This window comes from Typopeltis vanoorti, chromosome 16 (assembly GCF_054136105.1).
Source record: "Typopeltis vanoorti isolate ZY-2024b chromosome 16, IOZ_Tvanoo_1.0, whole genome shotgun sequence".
Lineage (NCBI taxonomy): Eukaryota > Metazoa > Arthropoda > Arachnida > Uropygi > Thelyphonidae > Typopeltis > Typopeltis vanoorti.
In genome coordinates, this window is record NC_143564.1 from 57,490,624 (window position 1) to 57,514,950 (window position 24,327).

The following is a 24,327-nucleotide window of genomic DNA, read 5'->3' on the forward strand; positions in this document are numbered from 1 at the left end:
TTTTTTTTTTTATTGCTGTTGTACATACCAAATTTATTATAGCAGTTATTCAATTTAGTTAGGAAATCCTACAGACTTGTACTGAATTTATTTAAGAGCATAACATCATCTGCATAAAGTAAAGAGCTGAGATTAATATCTCTAGTTTTGATATTAGGTTTAATGTCACTTTCCTTAAAATGTAATCTATATAGATGATGAATAACAGTGGAGGTAATGTATATCCTTATTTCACCACTGATTTAATATGAAAACATATTCCTGTACCTCCTTCAATTCTAACTGCTTAATTATGCCTAAAATGACCATAGAATCCACACTATTTCAGACCATAGTATACAGGTAACTCTTGTTATATGTGCCTTCATTCTCCACATTTTCACATGTGCGGTTTCATTTTGGTACATAAAGACTGTCTCTGTTTTCTTATTCAGGGTTGCAGAAACTTCTACACATGTGCCTTGTTTTGTCCATTGTACTCAGTGATTCATCCATTTTGTTGTCTGTATCGCCTAATTGTTCTGTGCAATATTGTTTTTATCTCCAAATAATTTCTGCACTCTGATTAGTGGCTATGGAAAAGCATATCAGTTAGGCATCTAAATCAAGTTCTGTTAGAAGTTGAGCCTGAGAAAACTCTCACAATGAAGGTGATATCTCAAGCCTTTAAAGTTGATAGATGTCATGGCTCTCTTCAAAAGCATGACTCTGACAACATGAGGAGTTGTAATGTGAAAAATAGTTGAAAAACACATTCTTAAATGCTTCAAGGATGTCTACAATCAGAAGTTTAAAACTGCAAGTCAGGTTTCTATTGAGAAATTCTTGAAAAAAATTGAGATTCTTGAGAGATCCTGTGTTCTTACCAGAGCCTTCCCATGACTATTGTTTAGCTAGTTTTAGACAGTATTTTGCTATTTCAAATCTTCTGTTTATTTATTGTAAATTAGCAGGAAGATATCACTGTCAACAGTAACATAGTCAATGGGACTTTTCTTATTTCTTGTATCTTCTCTTCATGTGAATTTGTGCACATCTTTGTTGGAACATAGTGATAGTAATGAATTAGTTCATGTCCTGAACAGAAATCCAGCGAGTACTTACCATTATTCTTAGCTTTGCTCTTTTCTCTAATTTTTTCCAAAATATTTCTATACGTCTGGTAATCATTTCCTACTCTGCTGTTTAGATCTTCAACAAGGACCACCTTTACCTTTTTCTTTTTTTGTCAGCTGCCTTCTCTAATGTCTCAGAATTCCTCCTCTTTTTCCTTGTAGAACCTTCTGTGTGATTTTTAGGGAACTATGAAGTATTTCTGAAGTATGAACTATTTTATTTCTTTAATATAACATCTTAGCTGCCGTAGCTCCTTGGAAGAATAGCTGAACATTGCACCCTTTGATAGGAAAAGACCTGGGTTTGATTTTCGTCGTGACAAGGGGAACCATTATATGGGCTTTTTCAGTTGAAGTTGAGTTAGCCGATCTCATATGGAAGTAGCAGGGTTTTCTTTCCTGCATACAGACAAATTGGCCTTCAGAACACATGCAATTTACAGACAAAAAATATTGTTATTGGTGATGATGGACGATAGATGGCGTTAATGGTAGTAGCATTGCGGTTGGAAAATTAAGTAGTAGTGGAGAGGATTAGATGTATTTAGCAAAGTAGAGTAGTGTGCCCTCCCACGATGAGTCCTTGGACTCTCTGGAGGTGTCGTGTAATAATAATAATAATAATCTTGTATTTGTTACTTAGAAGAATCTCACCTGTTTTCATGATAACGATATTTTCTAATTACACTCAATATTAAATCTTCCAGATCACTTGAACTACAAAGCAATAATTTCTTCCATTCAGCCATTTTTTGACCCATTAGTAACATCTTTTATTCTATGTTAAAGATACCAAGCTATTTTAAACCTGGTTTTACTCCATTTCCCAAGTAAGCAAACAGACAAACAAGTCAAGTTTGCGCCTGCAAGTGATGCAAGTCTAGCTGACCCTGCATGTAGTGCAAGACCAAGGCAACTCATGGTAAAAGTAGAATAAGCTCTGATCACTAATCTTAATATTTACCCTTCATGCAAAGCACATCTCCTGGAGGAGATGTATGATGCTATGTATTAAAGGCAAGGGGCCACTACCCAGATCGGTTTCGACCTTTATTGAGGTGTATTTAAGTAAAGACCTCTCTAAAAATTAGGACAATCCCTAGACCACTCCATAGTGGCCAAAAGACCATCAACTCGTGTTGTTCAGCTCAGTGACACGCTCATGCTGTCACCAAGAAGAACTTCTCAGCGTTGGCTCTACCCAGTGGCAGGCTCACCCCACCACCAGCCAGAGCCATAATCTCAGCGGTGGCCCTACTCAGAGAGGCAAAGACCTATCCCCAAGCAGAGCCTCTCAAAGCCAGCCCCCACCAGTTCCAACCCCCATCGAGATCTCACCAGTGGGAGCCAGGCTAGAAATACCAAGATTTTAGTAATACAGAGCTTATAAGTATTTTACCAGAACAAGTTACCATAAGGTGTTTTAACCTTATTAAATAAAAATCTCAGGAGGAGATATAAATGTAGAAAGTATTTTACCTTGGGTATAATAAATGTTAAAGATACCAAGCTATTTTAAACCTGGTTTTACTCCATTTCCCAAGTAAGCAAACAGACAAACAAGTCAAGTTTGCACCTGCAAGTGATGCAAGTCTAGCTGACTCTGCACGTAGTGCAAGACCAAGGTAACTCATGGTAAAAGTAGAATAAGCTCTGATCACTAATCTTAATATTACCCTTAATGCAAAGCACATCTCCTGGAGGAGATGTATGATGCTACGTATTAAAGGCAAGGGGCCACTACCCAGACCGGTTTCGACCTTTATTGAGGTCTCATCAGTGGGAGCCAGGCTAGAAATACCAAGATTTTAGTAATACAGAGCTTATAATTATTTTACCAGAACAAGTTACCATAAGGTGTTTTAACCTTATTACTTATATTTTAACCTTAACTTGCAGGCACAAACTTGACTTGTTTGTCTGTTTGCTTACTTGGGAAATGGAGTAAAACCAGGTTTAAAATAGCTTGGTATCTTTAACATTTATTATACCCAAGGTAAAATACTTTCTATCTTTTATTCTACTTCCACATTTTACATTTTTGAATTTTCATCTTGCTCTGCTTAATAAGTGTGAATCCTCAAATACTGCTGTTATTCCTTTTTTCTTCTCTATACCTATTAAAATCAATTCCTATCTCATTTATTCTTCTTGTATTCATAACTTTCATGGGTCATCCTCTTCTCTATCATATTGCCTTGTCCTAGCCAGTTTTCTAGTTATCAGTATCACTAGTGTTTTTCTTACTGCATAAGATGCATCATGTTGGAGGCTTAATGGATTTTTACAACACTCAAAAAGGATTAAAATAGAATTTAATACTTCCTATATTTCATCCTAGCCAGACATCTACGGGGATTACAAAAACAACTAATGTAACGTGCACACAAATATCACAATACTATGATATCATACAATACACACAAATATCATACAATACCTCTAAGGGCAGTAGTAGGTGGCCTGGAATGTAAGGTGGGACCTCTGGTGATGAGTGTTTCCCAAATCTTCGGAACTTAATGCAACCATATTTATTAAGATTTGGTTGGTTTCTGAGAGCTGCTGCTGCTTCTAAGAAAAGTCTCTCTTTCTTGAATTTGCTGTGGTGGAGCATGGTGGTTTTCTTCCATGATACCCTATGGGTGGTGTCCAAAACATGGTCAGCCAAGCCTGAATAACCATAGTTGTGTTTACAGATGTAAGACTTGTGTTCCTCCAGGCAGATGGATACTGATCTGCCTATCTGTCCAAAGAATGCCAGCTTACAGGAACAAGGTACGTTGTAAACTCCAGGCAGAGAGAGAGAGGAGGGAGCTGATCTTTTGTAGAACGGATAAGGGTAGCAAGTTTGCAGTGGGGCTTATATGCTATGTGTAGGGTGTACTTTTTTAGAATCTTGGGTATTTTTTCGGATGTGCCACGGATCCACCACAACAAATTCAAGAAAGAGAGACTTTTCTTAGAAGCAGCAGCAGCAGCTCTCAGAAACCAACGAAATCTTAATAAATACAGTTGCATTAAGCTTCCAAAGATTTGGGAAACACTCATCACCAGAGATCCCACCTTATATTCCAGGCCACCTGCTACTGCCCTTAGAGGGCGCTCCACCTAGATAGGACTTTAGTGTCACCCACGTGGTTGGGCTTAGTATTGTATGATATTTATGTGCATGTTACATTAGTTGTTTTTGTAATCCCTGTAGATGTCCTAGTGACTAGGACGAAATATAGGAAGTATTAAATTCTATTTTAATCCTTTTTGAGTGTTGTAAAAAATCCATTAAGCCTCCAACATGATGTCCTCACAGCACTTAAGCCTCTACACACGAATGCATAAGATGCAAGTTGATTTTGCTTTAAAAGCATATATATGAAAATCTTATTTGTATTTCAGAAGTTAATATTATGTGGCATACTAATAAAAATCAACAGAAAAGCTAAACTAGATTTGACTTACCATCCTGGGACATTTTCTGGGTCATCACACTGCAGACTGTCTACATTAAATACTGTGCCCACACTGCATCCATAAGCACGAGGCACGCTATCGATGCATACATAGAACTTACGACAATCAGTTGGGTGAGCATGACGAGAATACATTCCTGGTTGGTCAATGTCAGCTGCATCAGGGCATACAAATCCTTCAGCTACCTCTGGATATGAATGAAAAAAGAGTACTTAATATTGTAAGATCTTTCATTATATGTCATATATTAGATTCCACAGTAAGTCAGTATTAATTACAAGTCTAATTAACATTTGTGTGTTATAAATTATAATAAATTTTTAATTATACTGATATGGAAGGTAAAGTGATCATGCTAATTAATGATCATGATCTTTAAACATTTTTTCCTTAATTTCTTCTTGAACAAAGTGTAATGTCTCTCCCTCCCCAAGATATTGCTCACTGCTATTACAAGTAGCTAAAAACAGATTCTTAGATTTAGTTTTTAAGTTCATTATGTGAATTATATTGAGTATGATGCACTGAAATTGAACCCAACTAACTGAACCCTTCAAAATTTAAATTAATAAAAAGAATAATTAGCAAACGTGAATTATGAAAGACTCGTGATTCAGTCATTTTATAATTAAAGTGTTTTGTTTTATAATAAATTCTGAAAATATTAATATACTCATGATGTATGCACTATGCAGATCAGTTATCCAAAGCATTACTTGGCACAATTGCTCATATAACATTAGTTTCTCCCATCACTTAGCCTTAAATACACATTGCACTTAGTAGAAATTGATGTTAACTGTTGAGCTCAAATTCGCAGTCATTGGATTTATTTATATGAAGGCTAATAATAATGTTGTTTTACTTCTGTATTGCAATTAATCATGCATTTGATATAGAACTTAGCCTTCTTGGCTGAGTGGGTGATGTCTGTAGTGTGGGTGTTTGTTTTTAGGTGGTAGATCATTTGGCTTGGGTGAGACTGCCTACCTTTGGAGGCCTGAACGGGATTAAAAAAATAGTTCTCTTTAGCAATTAAACCACATTATTTAAAAACCCTTTATACTGTTGGGGTAAATATACAGTAGACATGCAACCTTTTCTAGGCAGGTTGCACATGAAACATATTTGCCAGGGAAATAATCCAATGCATCCCTATATAAGTGCATTGCATGAAAATGATAAGGAGCTGATAGGATTTTTTGTTTATGAGTTGATAATTTAACAGCAGAATTGTTACAACTAACTTTGAACTTGAGGTGAAGATGAGCACAAGAAATGGGAAGAAAAAAGTGAGAAGTATAAAAGAAGGCAAAAGTACTGTAAAGAAAAGAGTCAAGATAATTGCAGTGAATTTGTATAATTGGCAAATAGATCTGATAGAAAGAAAGAGACAAAAGAACGACAAGTAGATTTAAGAGGACAAGGACAGTAGAGTGTAGTTTCTGTGGATTTCGTGATGAGATGCGTTAGATGATAGAGAGTATTAAGACTGTGTTTTCTAGGTGGTTTGATGAGGACACTGAGGATGCAGATAGTAATATCAATGCTTCAAGGCATCGATACCCTAAGCAGACATGACGAGTTTCTGTGGGTCCATCACATTAGCTGGCAGTAGATTTCTCAGGAATATCTGGCTCCACCAAAATTCTCAATAGGAATGAGATCCAGTGATTTAGAGATTAGGTTGAATAGTTTTTAATTATAGCCTAAGCAGCTGAACTAATAATTCTGTCCTTCTGGTCAGTTAGTCTGTTTTATGGGCATATTATCCAGATGAAAAATCTGATTTTCCAGGAGAAAAAAATTAGTGAGACAGTGACTCAGGAAGTGGATCTACTAAAGTTAAGCTAAAGCCACTATTGTGTTTTTATAACATTTCCTGGATGATGTGTGTCTTGTGACTTGATCATTATTTATTTGGAATTGTCATCATGTTCAGCATGAATGGTCAACATGGATGGATGAATGAACTTGGTCAGCAGTGATGCTCAAATAGGTCACACTAATCAGCATTTGCTCTTCTGATATCAGAACTACCAGGAATATGTTGCACAGCTTTACTTTACCCCACTTGATTACAACTGTTTTGTTGTAATCGAGTATAACTGATTCATAGATTTGTATTTTGTCACTATACCATTGTCTTTCTGCATGAAATAACAAGGATTAGGATTCATCTCCATCTGACCAACTCTTTTTATTTGAATATATGTGATACCCTAAGTGGTCGTTTCTATTATGTGGTATTCAGAAGTCTTCAGATTTTCTCTCTCAAGGCATTATCCATTTGTAGTATTTGTTTGCTTCTTGTATCAATCAGCTGCTTCCACATGAAAGCCACATGAATGACATTAACTTGATGTGTTCTGTTTATCATACCAGCTTCGATATACCCAAGAGACTGTAGCATGTGGCCATTCTGCATAAAATAATGCTTTTTAAGATGATTTTACTTGCCTTTATGTACATTTACTGGTGAGAATGTTGATGCCTTATTTGAAGTCACTCAGGTCAAAATCTTTGCCTATTATCCTCTGTCTCTTCTCTCTCTCTCACATACACGTGCAAATGCTAGAAGCTGCAGTTCTTTCATAGACGCATTTGGTAATTAATGATGCCCTTGGATTCAAAGACCATCCATGATGTAAAGAACCTTTAGAACAGTCTCCCTTCTCCCCCCCCCACCATCTTAAGGTCAATTAGGGGTTTTTAATCCTGAGCTGGCGAACAGCCAGAAGAGCATATGGAATTTGCAGATGTGTTAACAGACAGGGTCATAGTTGCTTCAATCATATTCCCAAAACAGCAACAACTAGTGGCTGGCTATCCTCTGTTTATAGCCAGTGTTATGACATTTATTTAGTTGAATGTAACTTGCAGATTCTGTTCATGGGAATGTCTCAAATATTTTGGCCACTGTGTGTGTACATACACAATATATCCTAAAGACATCTTTACTCAGGACCTCATAATGACAGAATTAGAAACAGCAATTAGTCAAATTGACCTTGACAGATCACCTGAAATAGATCTTATCATGGGAGAAATAGCCAAAAACCACTTTCTGAAGATATTTAACACTTCCTGAAATACAGATAAACTGCCAAAAATCTGAAAAACAGTCATTATACCCTTACTAAAACCTAACAAAAAACCCTAATGACTGTAAAAGCTATAGACCAATAGCTTTGACTAGTACTGTCTGTAAAAATAATACATACTAGACTTATGAATTGGCTCTTAGAAAATAACAAGATCAACTTCTACCGGACAGCATACAGGTCTCAACACAGTACAGAAGGGCAGTTATTTTATCTTTGCCAATCAATCATAGATGGCTTTCAAGAAAAACCACCAAAGAAGACAACAGCAATCTTCTTGGATCTTACAGCTGCTTTCGCTTGCATTTAGAGACAAAAGTTAATAAAAATTGCATACAATACTGGAATAAGGAGGAATGCATTTATTTGGATTTCAGATTTCATGAAAGGAAGAAAGTAAAAGTTAATGGAATTTATTCCAACATGGATCGAACTTTCTTGAGTCCCACAAGGTTCTGTTCTAAGTCCACTCCTATTTCTGATCTATATGAACAATATTTGTCCTCACATAATAAATGATACAAAAATAGCATGCTATGTTGGTGATATAGCAATCTGGCACACAAGCAGTAATCCTCAACAATCTGAAAAAGTCCTAAATAAATCAATGAAAGGCTTAGAAAGATGGGCAAAGGAACTTAAATTACAGATAAACCCAGGAAAAACAAAACTGAGCATGTTCTCCACTGATAGAAAAAATAGACACAATGACAACCTCCAAATCAAAATATATAATACCAAAACAGGAAAAACAGTGTCTAAAATACTTAGGCCTAACCCTAGATACTGAACTGAGATTTACAACCCATATTACAAATACATTTTGAAAAATTATGGAGACAACTACCGTGTTATTGAGTAAAACTTTAGTTTAATATAAACCAAATTCAACACTCGCCGTTTCGACCTTCATATCAAGGTCATCTTCTGGAGCATACACAATATATAAAGAGAAACAAGCTGCACTACAATGTACATTGTTTGCTAAAGTTACTGACCAACCATTACTACAATTATTGGCCTGACCTCTGGTGGTAAAAAAAAAAACCTTTACTACATCAAAGCTAGATTTTCTATTGGGTTACAAAACTAAGTTGGGCTGGAGAGCAAGAACGTAGTACGTGGACAAAGAGGGCCATAATGTCGGGCAAAAATTTGTTCTGTAGGAGAAGAATTGTGTCACTGATTGGGACACATGTGAAAAGGGCAGAAATGTCAAAACTAACTAATAAATCATCTTTTCCAAGTGTTATGTTTTTTATTTTCTTTTTATAAAGTGGTGTGTTCTTTATATGGTTACTTCGTGTGTGGCAAAATAAATTTTACCTACAAAAAGAAGGTACGGTCATGGTCTCACCACTATCCCTGCCAATTGCTAACTTTTATATGGAAGCTTTTGAGCAAAGAGTGCTCTTGATTCCTTTACTCTAAAACCTACAGTGTGGCTTAGATACGTTGACAATGTTTTCATTATCTGGCCACACGGTCAACAAACATTAAACACATTCCTTAGCCGCCTGAACAAACAACATGAACACATACAATTTACTATCGAAATTGAAAATCAGAACTCACTTCCGTTCCTGAATACGCTGGTCACATGTCTTCCCTCAGGCAGTTCTTCACGTTACTGCAAACCGACACATACTGGCCAATATATACATGCTAACTCATATCACCACCCATCACAAAAATTTGGAGTCATTAACACCCTTAAAAACAGAGCTATAACAATTTGCTCTAATCAACAAGCTCTTAAACAAGAATTAAAAATTATTAGCAACACATTTATAAATAATGGATATAACAAAAATACTATTAATAAAGTTCTTCATAAAACTTCATCAAAAAAGAATATAGATTACAGTAAAACCATAGCCATCCCATACAGTATAGGATTATCAGAAAAAAAAATCAATAGAATCCTACACTATTATAATCTCAATGGCACTTTTAAAGCACCTAAAAAATTAAAAAACATGTTCAACTCCTCTAAGGATCCTCTTCTCCCATTGGCACATTCTGGAGTTTATTGCATCTACTGCACCTGTAACTTACCTTATATTGGTGAAACTGGATGTACAATCCCTATATGTTAAAAAAAAGAACACAAAGGACACATTAAATATAACAATTTTGGTGAAGCAGGCCTCTCAGATCACCTCTCAACACCCTACACCAAATTGATTGAAAAGGTACCTGCTCTTTACTTCATACAAAAACTTGGTATGAACAAAAATTTAAAGAAGCCTGTGAAATTCTGATTGATCCATCCTAATCTCAACAATAATGGTAGCATAAAAATTCCAAGAATTTGAATGGCACATGTTCAGCCCACTTAGTATCTAGCATACTTTAGGAAACATTCCATACCAATTGGTTGAAATTTATATATATATATATATAATATATAATCACATTTTTTTTTTTTTAATATATATATAAGCATGTTGCTCTCCAGTCCAATTTAGTTTTGTAACCTAATAGATAATCTAGCTTTGATGTAGTAAAGGTTTTTTTTTTTTTCATCAGAGGTCAGGCCAATAATTGTAGTAACGGTTGGTCAGTAACTTTAGCAAACCATATAGATTGTAGTGTAGCTTATTTCTCTGTGTATGCTCCAGAAGATAACCTTGATATGAAGGCTGAAATGTTGAGTGTTGATTTTGGTTTATATTAAACTAAAGTTTTACTCAATAACACTGTAGTTGTCTCCATAATTTTTCAAAATGTATTCTGATCACCATGTAAGCATGAAAGAAAGGATCATATTACAAATATATCTAATAAAGCTCTCAAAAGGCTGAAATATGAGTGCCGTATATGTACTCATACGATCCACTACGGAATATGCCTCATCAATCTGGGCTCCAGCTTCTACTAGCTCAAAAGAAAAATTTGACAAAGTACAATGAAGAGTAGCAAAAATTATTAGAGGTGCAGTCTCATCCACAAATAATTTAAAAACACAACAAACGTGTGGGCTTCACATACTAGGAAACAGAAGGAATGTCTCCACAGTTATCACTAATAGAATCAGGAGCCAACAACAGAATCACATCTCACGCAGGACTTTCAATTCCTGAACAGAAAAATCTAGACTAAAGAGATCATCTAACATTACAATATGATGATGAAATTAATAAACAGATAGACTTAGAGCACCTGTCCATTCCATTGAAATAAGCAAAGAGTCATTCTTTTCCACTATACCAAAAAACACAATGATTAACTTTAATTTCTTAGAACCTTGTTCAAAAAAAGGATTCACAGCATGAAAATAAAAGAAAAATACTTGACACTATACATCACTTAAATAATCTAAACCATGTCATTGCCTATACTAATGGATCATTTGATGAAGCACTCAACCAAGGAGGAGGAGCAGGGGCTTTTCTAACTACTTGGAGGCTAGGAAATGCAAATCAAAACTATAGCTGGCAAAATAGCTTCAAACTTCACTTCTGGATTAACAGCCATACAAGTAGCTCTCAAGTTCTCTCTCTCTCTCTAATCCAGTAATAAACATTACAGAAGAAATAACCATCAATAGTGACTCAAAATCTGCACTTGAAGCATTAAAAAATGGAAAAACAAAATTCACACAGGAAATTCATGAACAACTAACAACTTTAAATTTAAAAAAATAAGAACTGTACACTGCAATGGATACCAGCCCATGTAAATATTGAAGGCAATGAGAGAGCAGACAGACTAGCCAAAGAAGCAAGATACTTAAATCAAAAATTACACCCACTATCACTAACCGATAGTAACTCTGTTGCAAAAATAAGAATGATATTAATGAAAATAGAGAAATAACCACAATTATCACTAGACTAAGGACAGAACATTTTAAAGGATGAAAATTCATCTGGATGATACTAGAAGCTATGAAATATGCAAGAACTGTCCAGGAGTTGAACTAACACCTGTCCATATCTGTTCTTGTCCAGCAATTGCTCTGCTGTACAGAAAATTGACAATAACTCTATAGAAAAGCTCTACTCCAAAGTTCAACAGATTGCCAAAGCAGTAGTTCTACAGGCCCACAGTCATGTCTAGAAGCACTTCAGTGGACTTGACAACTGAGAAAAATGTGTGGATACTATGAACTTGTCTCTGCACAAATCTCAGACCACTGGACACCTTTAGCTGCCATTACAGGTTATACTCTACTTTTCCACTAATCGTTGATAAACATAAGTATTTTGACCCATTCATCCACCAAAATAATTCCTGTAGTGAAGTTGGATGTGCTGGTCTTGCTCTCATCCAACATTCTAACTCTTCAAGGTTTTCTTAAAGAAAACTTTGTGACTGTTGGACCTAGATGGTCCAACCTTTTCACTTTGCATTATCATAGCATTATTATTTTGATATTCAATGGAGTTGTTTTCACAGAAATGCCACAGTGTAGGAAACAGTATTTTTGAGAATGTCAACAATGTTTGATGTTATTTTTCCAAGTACTATGACTAATCATGGTCACAATATACCACCACTGCCATATACGAACAGACAGCAATACATTCTAGTAAATAAAACTCTCATTGGGACAGCCATACACTGACTCCTCCATCTGATTCAAAACTTGCATTATATTTCTCGCTACTCCACCTCACAAATTCTCTAAAGTCAAACACACATCATTTGACCTGATAAATGACTTATATAATAGTTCTTCCACAGAAACGAAGTTTATACAATTCATATGAGTTGTTGTGATACAAACTACAGCAATTACATTGTGGACATCCCAAATAACTAACTGCATTTTTATTAAAAATCAACCATCTTTCAGTTTTTCACAAGACAGCCTAGGAGAGCACATCACAAGTGTATCCAGAAATGACAGATTGCATTATTATTTTTCGATTTTAATGACAGTTTATATATGTTTTTTTATTGCTCAAATGGTGCAAAGAGATTTTTTTGGGGGAAACCCAATACAGTATCAACATATTGGATTTTCCGATAGTTTCATACCTGGGTTTTAGAGTTAGAATATTTAGAATATTTTTCAAAATTTTTTATAAAAATGCGCTTGGCTGGAGTGAATAGTGTGAAGCCAATGGTCATACCTTCATTGTGAAAAATAAAGTTATTTGCCTTACAAAATATAAACCAGCTAAATCTGATTTAGCTGATTTATGCAAAATACTGCCTTACAAAATAATCAGCTCATAATATTTGAATGACCATAGAGTCATTTATACATAATGAATTTATTATGGGTTTATAATCTTTCATAGGTGAGATCAGCTTCAAAAAAATACTACTTTGAACCTCCACAAAATCAAAAAGTATGTTCAGCTCCTCTGAGAATCCACTTATCTCCTTGTTCACTGCTAGCTATAATAAATTAAATGCATTTCTACCTTATCTTATGTAAGATAGGGTGTGCAAAACAGATCAGAAAAGAGGACAAATGACACATCAGATCCATTAATGAATGAAATCAATTCTTTCTGATTATGCCTTGAAAGAGTTTAAAAGAATCGACTGGGATGATAACCAAAACATGATGTTAATGCAAAATTTAAGGCTCTTGAGATCATAATCAACATTGCAACCTTAATAAAAATGGTTTCAACATTTTTAGAATATGGATGTTCTGCATTTAGTTCTTACAAGTGATAAGCAGTCACTGCAAGCATCCAACTTTATTTTATAAATACAAATAACCTTCTTTTAACAAATTGGTAGTATTCAAATCCAATTTAAAAATAATTCTAGGCTACTGACATGTTTTCATATTCCACAATTTGCTGTTTTTAACTAAGAATTTAAGATCTAGAACTGTTGGGATTTAGAATCTTGCAATGTCTGCCTCTATTCATTGTAAGCAATAATAAAATAATACTAGTAAGATTCTTCAAATCAAAACAATAACTGTAATATATATATTGATTATTCGTGTATAGTATGGGTTGAAATTTAATTATTTTTGTGTTTTGAGTACTGATGGGGATGACTTACCTAACTGATCACAGCGGTCCACAAGATCTGCCCAAACACAAACTCTCTGGTCTGCATCATATGCCAAACCTGGAGGGCATTCATACCGAGATGCGTCTCCATTCCAACAAGAGTAAAACACTCTGCAGTTCTGTGGTTCATCAAAAATTCCATAAAGACGAGGACAATGGGGAGTGCTAATTGCAGGTTCTAGAAAAAAATAAAATTATACAATATATACAAAACAAAAAGAGCCTGTGTAGCTCAGTGGATGTGGCGCTTGCACACCATGGTGTTTGACCGCACGAAGGAAGACTTCTTGGTTTTGAATCTAGTCGGCGACTAGAAGAAGTTTTTCTAAGCCTTTTTTTGACCGGTTCCCAAGTTAGTCGATCTCTGGCATGGGCAAGCGGATTTTTTCTCCCGGAAACTTGGGTTTTCATCCTGTAAACTTAAGAAAATCGACCACAGAACCCACATTATTTCAGACATTAAATACAAGTGTTAGGGTTAGGGACCACGAGATGGTGGCACTTGTTGAGTCATCTCTCTTCACTGCATGCCGCTTAATCAGTGATCGCCTTGGGCTAGCTATCTCTGATTGGGTACCAGTGGAGATTGAACTGCCCACTCAGTCTCCAAAAGTTAGATAGGGCTAAACAGCCTCACCTACTCCCTATATACGGGAATAAAAAGGCGTTAGCTGATTTTTTTTTTCTTTTTTTTACAAAACAAAACTGAAATTTAACTTGGATAAAGAAATTCACATTTTCAATTAGTTTTTTACTAACTTAACTAACATGCTTACTAGAGAAATTAGTATGGGTATAGAATTTAGTGCAGTGATCTCTAAGTGATCACATTCAGAACACGAACTTTAGCTAATCTGTCCATTATTGGATTAGGAGTCATTCCATGAGTGCAATGATACTTTCAGACTTCGTTCATTTCATTGCCTTTGTTGAATGACAAATCATTTTCATAGCATAGTCAGATAATTGAGAAATCAATGAATTTTCAGTTTATTTTTTTTATTTTAGGTTAGTTTTGGTGTTAGCATTTTCATTGCAATACATTCAAGTTGTTTATCATCTCGGTGGATAATTCATGAAGTGGATATTTTGTCTTTTCAGATTGTTATTTCTGTTGTTGTTGTTGTTGTTATTTAACAAGATTCTGATGATGATCAACTTATCTACAGGATATCAAATCTAAATTTCATTTTGTATATATTATACATATCTCTCAACTTTCAGAAATGGACTACAAGGTTTTAAATTTGAAAAGATTTTTTAATGACATGCAACTGTTTCCAAATATTTTTACTGAACATTTAAGCAACGATAGCTTTCAGACTGTTTTAGTTTGAGAGATACAGAATTACCACTTTTGTAAATTAACAAAAATTACAAAAAAAAGCAGTATTTTAGTGATTCACCTGAAAGGAATGTGAAAGAGAACAAGAGGTTATCCCGGGAAGCTTTATAAGGAGAGAGTGAGCAAGGGGGAGGAGAAGCAGGTTTTTTAGCATGGAGAGTGGTGAGGGATTTGAATACATTGCCTGAGAGTGCGGTAGCATGGAGACAGTGAACATATTTAAGGCACGGTATGATAAACTATGTGTGTAACAGTGGGACCTCCCACAATGAGTCTTTTGACTCCATGGAAGTTTTAATAATAACTTCAAAAATGTATACTGTTATAATCAAGAATGAACACTAAATATATAAAGATAATGATAAGCATAGCTATGCCAAACCTAATCCCTAACTCATGGTCTGCATGAATTAAGACTCTTGACCAACATCCAGTCTTCTTTATTACAAGCCATATGCCACTAAAATTCAATATAATGCAAGTGCTATACACTGCACATAAAATAAATTTATACTTATTTTCTTATATATTACGTTACAGCAGCTATCCTGTAATTCTAATATAAGACAGCAAACTTGGTATCAAATTTTTATCAGGCTGGCTTTTTTTGTCGATTTGATAAGAATTTTAAATAAAAAAAATAGTAGTACTGTAAAATTAAACATAAATCCTCTAATGCATTTTATTCTCTAAAGGGGGGAAGCAGAGCTACTTTGGTGTTAGATTTTTGAAGACATTTGGTCAGTTAGTCCCCATCATTCAGTTTATAGTGAGCCCAAACTATCAATGAATCAAGTCTTTTCAGGGAGAGAAAAGGATGGATAATGCAGCAGTTTTGCAATCCTAAATCTAACATTCATATCACTGTTATATGGGAATTCTATGGTCTGTTTTGAGATGCAGGACTAAAACTCTGAGTTTTTAAGAGGAGAAACCCCATTTTCGTCCATTACAGAAATCAAATAGGAAACCAGCCAGAGAAAGGATTAGAAAAAGTTCCTCTAGTTTGTGATTAGAACTGAACCTATAACTCTCTGGGTGACCTACCATTATGGATGTGCACATCATTTCCACAGAACTGCACAGTGCTGTAGTACATGGAAAATTATGATTACATTTGATTTTAATTAATATCTGCATTTTACACATATCAAAAATCATATAATAAATCATGTAACACCTTTTATTCCCTTATAGGAAGTAGATGAAGCCGTTTAACCCTATCTAGCTTTTGAAGACTGAGTAGACAGTTCAATCTCCACTGGTAGCCAATCAGAGATAGCTTCCCCATAACTATCGCTAATTATAAGATCAGGAGAATGTCAAACAAGAGCTGCTATCTCTTGGTGCCTAACCTTAACAGGATATGCTACTGTTTGAAATAATTGGATTCTACAGTCGGTTTTGTTCAGTTCATAGGATGTAAAATCCCGCTTGACCAGATAACAACAAACTCAGGAACTGGTTGAAGAAAGGCCTATAAAATGTTCCTCCAGTCGAGAACTACACTTGAACTTAAGTCTATCTTTGGGTGGCCTATCACAGAGGATGCAAGTACCACTTCCACTAAGTCAGCAAAAATGATTAATACATAAACTTGCACAGGTAGGAAAAAAATAAATAAAATAAGGCTTGAGCCAGTCAATAGCAGCTACATTGCTTTGTGCTGCCTTGGTTAATTTCTTTGCTTTCATGTAGGCTGTAATTTCAAACTTCTTTACAAAACAAGCTAAAAATGCACAAAAGAGGAGGAAACTACTGATTCGGAGAGCAGTAGAAGTATGAATCAAAATCAGAAGTCATCTGTAAATAGCACAATAATGGTTTACCACTAACTGAACAGGCACATATATTTATTATAACTTTCATATTTTTTATTTCTTTTAACAGATAATTATGCGTACTTTATATTTAAAACAAATATCTGAAAATAATGTAGTATTTACTTACCAAGTTCTGTTCTGTCTCCACAATTAACAGTGAACATGTAAGCACAGTTTTCCTTTAGGGAATCGTTGTCGTCAAAAACAAGTCCATTCCCACATACTTTAAGTGTGGCTGTTCCATTTTCACATGACCAGTACTTATCACAGCTTAAGTCATGTGGATAAAATCCAAAGGATTTCGGGCAGTTGAAAGTCTCCTTCTGAGCAAGAACTGAAATATAAAAATAACATCAGGACTGTCCTCAAGTATTAAGCACTTTTCTGCTATCAGTAGATGAAAGTAATGATAACACATCACATTTATTACCTTGATTTGACACTTTATTATTATTTTTTTTTCAGTTTACTGATATTTAGTCATAATTATTTAAAATCAAAATTAATCAAAATTAAACAAAAATCTGTTTGTAATGGATGCAAGTCTGTTTTTAAGTACTAATTGAGATTAATATTGAAATATCTTGCTTAGTAAAAAAGTGTCAATAGCATCAACAAGATGTAATGAAAGTTCTGGATAATTGTATTAGAAACCCCCAAAATTAATCTCATTCCATTAAACTTCGGCCATAATACTTCAAAATATGTAACTTTAAAGGTGTGAGAAGCAGTGAGGAAGAAAAGGAGAGAGAGGGGAAAAAAAACAAAACATACTGCTAAATCACATATCATACTCAACACCTTCTTTACACGCATAATACAAAGCAAAGACCAAACTTTAGTTATCTTCATTACAAGAGAAAATATTGATAATGAAGTTCTCACCGAAGAACTCCACTGGACTGGCAAATAAAAATTTAATGGCATACTTGTACGCATATAAGTATGACGTTGAGTGAATATCGAGTAAATATTGGCACTCTCTTGAATGCACACCCTTGAATTTACAATATCCAGTTTCCTCCACTATCAATAAAATAAAATAAATAAATAAATCTCATAGAGTTCGTATACACAAAAAAGAACGGTCAACTTATTATCCATTAGCAGACAGACTCACATATCTACACTATTTGCATTGAACCTAAAGGATAGGGAAACAAGCACACTTCCTCTGTTGTGGATGGAAATTGTCTAAAATGGCAGACTGAATCCATAGATTAAATGAAAGCTGGCATTCATAAAATACCCTTCACATCTACAAATCGTGAACTGTCACTATGCTATTGAAGAAAATATCGAACTCTACAATTAGTATGAAATTCTGCTAAAAGAAGAAGAGAGCCTGAAAACTCATGTTTCATAAATTGTAATAATTTGTTCTTTTTATTTTAGAACATGTAAGAAGACATGTTAGACAGACACCTCAATTCCTTCATGGAATTGAGATTTTTTTTTCAGTGACCATCCTAATGAGAAGTGTTTTCTTTGAATTAACTACAAAGATTTATTCAATAAAACTGAAAACTTATTTTTTGTAACCATTTAAAATTTTCCTTAGATTTATTGAAAAGTATTATTATTATTATTATTATTATTATTGTCATTATTATTATTATAAGTGTCTCCATGGAGTCAAAAGACTCATCGCGAGAGACCCCACATTGACACACTAATCATTATTTACACAATACCTATCATACTTCTCCTTAAATTCATTCACAGACGAAGCATTCACAACTACCTCATGCAACACATTCCACCCCTTCACAACCCTCTAAGTAAAAAATCTAGTCCTAACACCCTTGTTAACCACACTCTTTCATAATCTCCAGGGATGGCCTCTTGTTCTTTCCCTTTCTGCACTGGTCTTAAAAATGTCATCAGTATCAATCCTGTAAAAATTCCTTTAATAATTTATATGCTTCTATCATATCTCCTCTCCTACGTCTATCAGCTAGTTTTTGGAGTCCACAGATCTTCAGTCTATCCTCATAGGTAACATCCCACAGACCTGCAACAATCTTTGTAACTCGACTCTGAATCCTCTCCACCATTTCTTCATCACCAAGAAATCCAGGTGATCAGATCTGTGCACAATAGTTCAAATGAGGTCTCATTAATGCCTTATGAAGTGGAACAATATTTCCTTATCCCTGCTTGTTAGTGTGTTCTTCAACAACCATGAAATTTGATGTGATGTTTTGGCAATCTTTCAATATGCTCTTTAAACTTAAGTTCTCTGTCCACAAGAACTCCCAAGTCCCTTGCCTCGTCAATTTCTTGCAGGTCAGTTCCGTTAATATAGTAAATAGCATGTGATCTCATTCTTCCGAAGTACATCACCTTACACTTAGCCACAATCCTGCAAGATATCTATATCATCTGAATTGACTATCGCTCTTCCTAATTTTGCATCATCAGCAAACAAGTGGATATTTCCTTTCAAAGTATTCCCAATATCATTGATGTACAACTTAAACAATAGAGGACCAAGCGCTGAGCCTTGAGGTACACCACTAGTCACTTGCCTTCTCCTGTACTCAGCTCCCGTAAACCACGCTTTGGTATCTATTCACCAGCCATCCTCTAATACAAATTACCAGCTTCAGATCCACACCCATTTGCTCTAATTTATGCAACAGAGTTCCGTGTGGAATCTTGTCAAATGCCTTTGCAAAGTCCAGCAGTATTACTGAGTAAGGATTTCCTTTATCCAACTCTAATGTTACTTTATTATAGAAAGTATGCAAGTTACTGAGGCAAGACCCACCTTTCACAAAACCATGTTGCCCCTTATAAAGCATCATAATGCTGTCCACCCAGTCCTGACTTCTAATTTTTACCAATTTCTCCAAAACCTTAACCACCACTCCAGATATATTGATTGGTCTATATTTGCAACATCAGTCTTGGAGCCTCCCTTGTGCAGTGGAATTATTTTCCCTTCTTTTCATTCTATTGGTACTTTACCAGAACTGAGGCTTAAATTAAACAGCCTGGTTAGAAGAGGTGCTAATTCTCTTGCACATTCTCGTAATACATGGGCCGATATGCCATCTAATCCAATGGAAGTGTTAGCATTAAGGTTCTGTAATATATTATGCACCTCTATTTCATCTATCTCTAGACTCTCATCAGTCAGTGACACATTTGACACTGCACTATCATAACCAGGATGGTACACTTTTGCAAAATGATCACTAAGCAACTCAACTATTTGATTTTCTTCTGTAATTTCCCTACCATCAGCACTTTTTAAAGTAATCTTTCCATTGTTATTTTTCCTTTTAGTTACCACATAGCGAAAGAACTCCTTAGAGTTTCTTTTGGATTCATCAGCTAGCTTCCTCTCATAGTTAGCTTTGACTTTCCTTACCGTACAGGTTACTCTCTTTGCCTGTACCTTATACTGCTCATGGGAATGCTCATCACATTTTTCTTTATACTTTCTCCACAACCATTTCTTTATCTGCAACTCCTGCTTAATAATATTATTCATCCATCTTACTCCTACTTGATTTCTCCTTCTGACTCTGGGAATACAGTCTGATACAGCTTTCTTTAAATACTCCTTGACAATCTCCCAAACACCATCAACATCTTTCCCTTTCATAATTCTCATGCAATAGCACTGCTGAAAGCTGACTTCTCAACTTGTCATAATCACCAGTCTTGTAATTCCACATATAATCCTTCTTAACAGAATATTCAGCACATCTTACAATCTCCCAGGTCAAGACCACATGATCGCTTTATTAACGACAAAGCCTAAATTTCCTTATAAGAAAATGCACTTGATAGTTACATGAGATTTTATTGTTATTTTTGTTCTATTATTTTTTATCCTTCCTTATTTGTGTTTTATCATTTTTACTAATATGAAGCGTGAATGCGTGGTTATTCATAATGTTAGGCATAATTGTAAATTATACAAATACTAAAAATTGACGTAGCCATGAAACGGATAAATTACCATGGTACATTTGAAGTACCTAGACATACTGTGTACTGGAAGGACTTTTAATGGGATTATATTGATCAAGTGCATATAATAAACAACTATGTTATACCAACTAGTTTCACCAACTAAGGCTGTTGGCATCTTGAGGGTACATAACTGATGTAAGGCACTAAAAAGTAAAAAAAAAACTGTTACAAACTTTAATAAACCGATTCCAATTATATTAAACAAAGAATAGAGCGTGTACAATACATGCATAGAGCGTGGATGATATCACTTCTTGTTATTTAGGAACGTTCTATAGTTGGCACTATAATTCAGTTCTGGCGACTTGAAGGATCTGATAAGGGTCTTCCAGATCACGGGCAAGATTAGTCCTTGGTTCCTGTTAAGGTTTTGTATACAGCGGGCAACTGTTGTGGCCTCCTTAAAAATTCCAGAGCAGAAGTCCTCCTCCATGTAAGGAATTGTGCTTCTATGGTTCGTTCTTGAGAAATGAAAAGCTAACCCCCGATTTTTCTTCTCTGTTATTATTGACGTCACGTATGTGTTCTTTTTGCCTAATTTCAAGGCTCCTTGAAGTTTGGCCGATGTAATTCAAGCCGCACGAGCAGGGTATGTTATAAACTCCAGCATATTTGGAGAAAGGATCGCGATCTTTTGGAGATCTTAAGAGTTGTCTAACCGTTTCTGTGGGTTTAAATGTCACTTTTATTTTATGTGGTCTGAGGAGTCTAGCAATCTTATTGGAAACTATCCCTAAGTATGGAATGACGATGGTAGAAATATAACGTATATCGTCTTGTTGTCTTTGTCGGGGCTCATAGAAAAGTATCTTGTGGACGAATCTTCGAGGAAATCGAAGATATCTTGATATCCACCAACCTTACCATGAATGGATTTCCTCGAAGACTCGTCCACCAGATACTTTTCTCTGAAACTTGACAAAGACAACAAGATGACATACGTTATATTTCTACCATCGTCATTCCATACTTAGGGACAGTTTCCAATAAGACTGCTACACTCTTCAGACCACATAAAATAAGAGTGGCCTTTAAACCCACAGAAACGATTAGACAACTCTTAAGATCTCCAAAAGATTGCCATCCTTTCTCCAAATATGCTGGAGTTTATAACATACCCTGCTCGTGCGGCTTGAATTACATCGGCCAAACTTCAAGGAGCCTTGAAATTAGGCAAAAAGAACACATACGTGACGTCAATAATAACAGAGAAGAAAAATCTCAAGAACGAACCATGCCATGGAGTGGGATAGAAGCACAATTCCTTACATGGAGAAGCACTTCCGCTCTCGAATTTTTAAGGAGGCCAAAACAGTTGCCCGCTGTATACAAAACCTTAACAGGAACCAAGGACTAATCTTGCCCGTGATCTGGAAGACCCTTATCAGATCCTTCAAGTCGCCAGAACTGAATTATAGTGTCAATTATAGAACGTTCCTAAATAACAAGAAGTGCTATCATCCACGCTCTATGCATGTATTGTACGTGCTCTGTTCTTTGTTTAATATAATTGGAATCGGTTTATTATAGTTTGTAACAGTTTTTTTACTTTTTAGTGCCTTACATCAGTCATGTACCCAGAAGATGCTAACAGCCTTAGTTGGTGAAACTAGTTGGTATAACATAGTTGTTTATTATATGCACTTGATCAATATAACCCCATTAAAAGTCTTTCCAGAGCTTTTTGGTCAAGAAAATTAAATAACATACTGTGTACTGGCAGGTAGAGGTCGCAATATAGTGTAAATTTTGTATGTTATAAAATGGCTTTTCAGTGATGGTAGTACGGCATGTGAAGAGAAGTATTACTGTTTAGAAATGGACCACAGAGAGCTTATCATAGATCTTCCAGTGAAGAAAAGCAATTACGTGTGACAAACTTTTTATTTTATTTTCTTCTTTTGCAAACAGATGTCTGTGCAGTTAAAAAAAAGTAAGTTAGTTGTTTATTCACAATTTGCAGCCATCAACGGTGAATGTCAGTCGCAAGTCAGAAACTTGCCACAGGCGCTTCATAACCTCGTTACTGTACTGGCAAAGTGTACAAATTTATCATAAGTCTTAGTGGTTGGAAGGAAAACTAAAATAATTTTCATGATTTAACTTTTAAGAGGATAATAATAAAAATGTGAAACTTTTACAGTGGCAACCATATGAAACTTGGGAAGGAAGAGAAGAGAAGAGTAATCTTTTTGATGATAGTATTTTTCTTTTGGTACAGTGGTTCAGGGTAGAGCTATCAATTAAGTTATTTGTACCAGACCACTAAATATCCAATGTATTTGTATGTGTGTGTGTGTGTATATATATATATATACACAGGGTGGTCATAAAATAACTTTCCCTCTCTGGAGGATATGTAGCTAAAACCAATAAACGGAATGAGACCAAATTTTATATTGAGACTTTTGAAGGCATGAGGAGATGATTTCCGCAAAAAAAAGATTTAGTACCAAAAGTCGCCAATAGGGTAAATTTTGGCGCTGGATGAGCCGAAAACAAGCGAATAATCACATTAAATTAACCTCAAAAATTGAGCCTCATCACCCCACAATATTCTTCAAGGCCAGTCATTGTCGACCTCCATTCGGGCAAGAAACGTTACCCCGAAGGCCATGTGCTTATCATAATCTGTGGTAGTTAGTGCTTGCATGTGACTGAACTTATACGGATGGAAGTGAAGCATTTTCCATAAGATTTTCCAGACTCTACCATAAGCCATATCAAGTTTGTGAGCTATGGCACGAGCGCTTGGACCAGTACTGGTCCCTGTGTCGTCGAACACCGCAGTAGCAACGTCTGTTACTGTCTCTTCTTGCACTGTTTTCCATCCTCTGTCAGGTCTAACTCCTAGTGATCCAGTTTCTTCAAACTTCTTAATCATAGCTCTCAGTGCTGCAGCTGGCATAGGACCTGTATGCAGGTTATGAAGCCTTCTAAATTCCCGATGGGCCGCTATGGCATTGCACTGTTTAAGGTAAAACAACTTAACAAGTAAAGCATGCTGAGGCAAAGTAGGACACATATTGAGCACAATTCGAATAACTGCCTGAACGTTTCTAATCCATTTTTAAGCGGAAATGGTGGCGCTGCTGTCATGTATGCACAGTAAAATTTGCATAATACTTTTTACCTGCATTTACTGCAAATATTTAACTGCTTTTGGCTCCGCCAGCGCCAAAATGTATCCTATCGGCGACTTTTTGGTACTAAATATTTTTTCGCGGAATTTATTTCCCCATGCCTTCGAAAGTCTCAATATAAAATGTGGTCTCATTCCGTGTATTAGCTTTAGCTACAGATACTTCCAAAGAGGGAAAGTTAATTTATGGCCACCCTGTATATACATACATACACAGTATCCACGTTAAGAGAGCATGGGGTAGCCATCTCGTATCCCTAACACTAAGATAGCATCACAGTGAACAAAACAAACAAATCATCATAGTGAACTTAAACCTCAGAGACTTTCCATAAATTATCCAGATC

At 35.5% G+C, this 24,327-nt stretch overlaps 1 protein-coding gene across 1 annotated transcript in view; it reads right to left on the minus strand.

Annotated features, from left to right (window-relative positions):
- Window positions 1-24,327, minus strand: part of LOC150098041 (protein obstructor-E-like) — a 56,005-nt gene that overhangs the window by 3,938 nt on the left and 27,740 nt on the right. The window contains exons 2-4 of the mRNA XM_090406585.1: window positions 16,976-17,182; window positions 13,670-13,858; window positions 4,572-4,770 (exon numbers count right to left, since the gene is read on the minus strand). Coding sequence (XP_090262711.1) covers window positions 4,572-4,770; window positions 13,670-13,858; window positions 16,976-17,182 — 595 coding nt within the window. The remainder of the gene's footprint in view (window positions 1-4,571; window positions 4,771-13,669; window positions 13,859-16,975; window positions 17,183-24,327) is intronic.